Source organism: Vespa mandarinia, chromosome 3 (genome assembly GCF_050613455.1).
Source record: "Vespa mandarinia isolate Hongniang chromosome 3, ASM5061345v1, whole genome shotgun sequence".
Classification (NCBI taxonomy): Eukaryota; Metazoa; Arthropoda; class Insecta; order Hymenoptera; family Vespidae; genus Vespa; species Vespa mandarinia.
Genome location: NC_140812.1, coordinates 3,835,001 through 3,840,000, shown reverse-complemented (window position 1 = coordinate 3,840,000; position 5,000 = coordinate 3,835,001). Strand labels below are relative to the sequence as shown.

The 5,000-nt window shown below is 24.6% G+C and overlaps 1 protein-coding gene across 1 annotated transcript in view; it reads left to right on the top strand.

Moving 5' to 3' along the window:
• Positions 1-3,559, top strand: part of LOC118446758 (alpha1,4-N-acetylgalactosaminyltransferase 1-like) — a 9,908-nt gene extending 6,349 nt beyond the window's left edge. Inside the window, exons 4-5 of the mRNA XM_035877788.2 lie at positions 567-777; positions 2,255-3,559. Of these exons, the coding sequence (XP_035733681.2) occupies positions 567-777; positions 2,255-2,524 (481 nt within the window). The 3' untranslated portion in view covers positions 2,525-3,559. The remainder of the gene's footprint in view (positions 1-566; positions 778-2,254) is intronic.
• The last annotated feature ends 1,441 nt before the right edge of the window (positions 3,560-5,000 follow it).

The window sequence follows — 5,000 nt, the reverse complement described above, 5'->3', positions numbered from 1 at the left end:
AATAGACATTATTACATGGGAAATATATAAATAGATTTATTAAAATTAGACAAGTATTACAGCAACACAATGTTTATTGTTGCCTTGAGATCGATTTTTTCGAGAACTAACTTTTTCCAACCAAATACTTTCATCGTCCTCTTGGAACTTTTACACGATCTTCCAGAACGATCGAATTGTACGATGTCTACTCAGCGGCACTAATAAAAAAAACAAATCTATATTGCCTCTGAAAATCGACATTGTCTTTGCGATCGTGTAGATTCTCTTTTTAAATATATTATATTTATAATCCAATCGTAAAAGCGTTCACGTGGGTTAATTTCGAATCAGAAACGATCAAAATGAGCGATATTTAATTTATTATTTATATTAAATATATTTCCAGTTAAATTATTATTATTAGTTGAATATGATTGTTTAATAAAATGAAATTTATAGTTTAATAAAATGAAATTTGTTTTTTTTTCTTTTAAAACGAGAATAATTTAGTAAAATGAAGGACTTATCTATGATAAGTTGATATTGAATAATAATAAATAAAACAAAATAAATCTATTTGTCAGGTCATTGGAAAATTTAACAAATTTTGCTGGTGCCGAGGATTGGGATGACGTAGCAGCCGGTGTTTTGGGTTTCAGTTCGAATAAGCTTGGACGTCGTATGGCGGATGCCTGCCTTCGTGATTTGAAAAAAAATTTTCGTGGTAATGATTGGGGTAACAATGGACCTGGTGTTATCACGAGAATTTTACAAAAAATATGTTCTACCAAATACGTAAGTACATATTCCACATTTTGCGAGAACAAAAGATTTATAAACTTATACAAAAAAAAAAAAAAATATATATATATATATATATATAATTTATAATTAAGAAATTTAGTGGAAAAAATGCACTTCTATAAAAATATCATTTTGTAATACAAGTTTTAAAAATTTTCACTTTTGTATATCTCCGTAATTTTACTTGTAATTTCTTTATTATTGTAGTAATTTAATTTTTGATAGGTAAGCAGTCCTTCAGTACTACTACAGAAAAAATATTATTTTCGATAGAAGTATAAGTGTCCTTTTCCCATAAATTGAAAAATAAAAAAAATTATATTACAGTCTTCATTCATTATTTATTATTAAATAATAAATACAACTCTTTAAAAAGCAACTCTTTAAAAAGCAACTCTTTAAAAAATATTAAAAAATATATTAAGAAATAAAAAATATAAGGAACAAAATATTTAATATTAGTATATTAGATTTTGAATCATAGTCATTATTATTTTCATTCTTTTCATTTGTCTTTTTCATTTGTCTAATGTTTTGATCTTTTTTATTTCTCAAATATTTCATTAAATTTTTTAAGTTTTTTAATTTTTCTGATTTAACATTAAGTTACAGGTTAGAAATACAAATTTAAATTCAAACTGTCATGTCCTTTTTTCAAAAAAAATGAGGGAGCTAAATAATCCTTTGTAAGATTCAGCAACAAGTAATGTTTTCGAAGTCAAATATTTTAACTGATAGTAATTTCATAAGGTAAACTTATCAATTCTATTCTGAATAGATTTTTTTAAAAAACCATTTAATTCTTTTTCTCAAGCCTTTATTAAGCTCGCACTTCCGATAGTAACAAAAGGTGGATTTCTTTTATATTTCTCCATGATTTTAAGATAAACATATAAGAGTCTTTATTTTATATTTAAAATAAACATTTAAAAGTTTTTATTTTAATCTCTTTTACAAGTTATATAATAAAATTTGTAGCACTTGTTCATAGGCTGAGAATTAAAGTCCGTAGCTCCAATTGCAAAATGTAATTTTTATATAAAAGAAGAGTATTTTTACAGATAGAAATAATTTAATGAAAAAGCGCACTTCTTAAAAATGTCCTTTTTCCATTCAACTCTTCGATTAAAATAAGAGAAAAAATAAAATAAAATATATATTTTTCTCCGAACTCAAGGAGAATATTTTTACAAAATGTAATACTACAAAATACAATTTTTTATAAACAAATTTTCAATCCTTTGGATCGTATCAGATAGTTTGGGATATTTATTATTAGTGTGTAATAAAATCATATTGTCGTATTAAATTCAAATGCACGAACTAACTCAATACTCTAGTGCTTATGGTAAATTTATTTGAATTCTACCCTATTAAGTTCTTACATATGCACGTAGTTCATCGATCCAAGAGTCTACGATGATAAATCGATTAGGATTAAAATTTAACGGGTCTTTATTTCCAACAGACTCGAGATATGTCGGTGTCACGTTGCCACGGCTTCAAAGTTTTTTCACCTTCTGCTTTCTATCCGATTCATTACAAAAAGTGGACAAAATATTTTGAGGAGAAGAACATTAATTCAACGATGGAGATATTGAAACAAGCTCGGGTGATACACGTGTGGAACAAACTCAGTAAATCGAAGAAAATTCATGTGAATAGCAACGTTCCTTACGTCGTTATAGCTCGTAAATATTGTCCGAAAGTATTTTCGAATTGTGGTAATACCTTTTAAAAAATCGGACAAGAAATCAAGGAAGTGAATTTTAACATATCGGTGACTGTTTTAATACATTTATTATCTCGTTTACTTTATTTTCATAACTTTTATTAACAGTTTATTTTTTTTACAATTTATATATTTTTTGTTTATATAACGAAGAGATAAATATGATATAAACATAGAAAAAAAAGAAAACGTAAAATTAATTCTTCTTTTATAATTCTTTTGTGTTTCAACGAACGTAATTTTATTATAATTAATTGTTTTTACAATATTAATTAACATTCGACAAATTAATAGATCTTTTACGTTTGTACAAATTTAAAAAAAGTTTTTCAATTTTATGAAGAATTAATTTACCTTGTAATTTCAAGAGATAATGAAGTACACACATATCAAACAATAGATTTAAGTTTATAATATCAAAGAAATAGGACGTTGATGTGTGCGTTATTATTATCCAAAGAACAATAATAACTTATTGCAGATATAGTTACATATCTATATATACGTAGTTATACGTGTATAGTTCGTATATTAGTATTAACATAAATATCATTAGATGAGAAAGATAGAAAGAAAATAAAAAAGAAGGAGAGGAATGTATTTCTTGTAAGTAATAATCATGATTGTGATTATTTGTCACGATATCATATCATATCATTTAGAAAAGCAATGAATTATTAAGAATCTGAAATGTATTTTATCGATATGAAATGTTTATTCAAAGTTGACAATTTTACAAACTTTTTACATGCAAGAAGTGGAAACTTTTCTGTGACACAAACAAAAAAGAAAATAAATGAATAAAAATAAAATAAAATAAAGTAAAATAAAATAAGAATATTGAAAAAGAAAGAAAGATAATAGATATGGGATACAATAATAATATTCAAGGAGATAATAAATAATGGACTTAACATGTTAAACAGAAAAAATTTTCATGGATGTGTATGAAAATTATTTTAATTAAAAATGAAATGATTAGGGAATGAAGACAAGAACGTTTAGATATAAGTTAATAAATTGTAAAATGAATAATTAGAACATATAATGTTTTTTTTTTAATTGGAATGGGAAAGAAATAATTAATTTATTCTTTTATTAGAAGAGAAATTAAATTTTCAAATTGAATGGTCAACAAATTAAAATTAAAGTGTGTTTTGGCACGTGATTGTTAATTAATTGAATAGAATCTATGTATGTGAGTAGATATTTTCAAATAAATACAAAATATTATTATACGATAGATTTGTGAAAAATAGATATGAAAATATGTGATGGCATAACGTTTTTATAGAGAATCGATTTTCATTGTGTCGTCCTAATAAATACAAACAATTAAGAAAGGAAAAGGATGACAGATTAATAGCAAATTTGAAAAAGTAAGAAAGAAAAATATTAATAAGTGTGACAATCCCCTTCTACGTTTCTCATATATAATTATCATACGAAAAAAGTTAATGTTCATCCTTATTAATTGTAAGATTACGATCAACTAATAACATATTATAGAAGTAGAATAGTACGATTTATTATACCGTTTATTTTCGATTCATCATTAGTTTTAAAATTATTTAATTTACCAAAATTTTTAATCAATTTAAAATTTTAGTATCATTGTATTTTTTTATTGAATGTTCAGCAAAACTTTATTTATTTCACATTAGAATATCGTTGCGCGAAGAACAATCTTTAAAAATCTCTTTTCTAAGCAAAACAAGAAAAAAAAGAAAAACAAAGAATAATTTATTACGTTAAGAAATTTAATTGAAATAAAAAAAAAATATATATATATATATAGACATAAACGTCGTATTTTAACGTGCCATTCGTGTCATCGATTATTGGACATATAAACCGCTTGCTGTTTATCAATAGCGCTTATGACTTTCATGAAAAATCAATAGTGATAATATATCAGTATTAGACCAATAATCGAACCATGTTCCTAAAGAGCTTGACACAGTGTATAACTGTAAAACGAAATAAAATTAAAATCTTGTTTCCTGTTTTCTAAAACTCTATGTTTTTCGTAAATAAATAAAGAGAGAGTTCCTTTTGGATATAATGCGATTATGTTTAATCTTTCGAACCTAACGATATCTTTTTTCTTTTATTTTCTGAAACGTATGAAAATAACAATACATTAAACCCATTTGCTTCTCTAAGTGGGATAATCCACACATCACGATTTTTCAATTATCATCAGTCATGGAATATTCTGCTCTCGACAATATTCTCCTATCACCGTAAAATATTTTGAATGAGTGCCTTATGAGCAATATATGCAGAAGGATTTCGAGGTTTAGAAATTATAGAACTTGGTTATCACTAAGTTTTTTCTTATTCATTGTCATTTAGACCTTTTTAATCGCTATTAAAACATTGGCTATTTCTAATATAAATACAAATTTTACAAATAACTTAATTTTATAACTTTAAATAAAATAAAATTTAATTAACACAATGAATGGCGAACATTTTT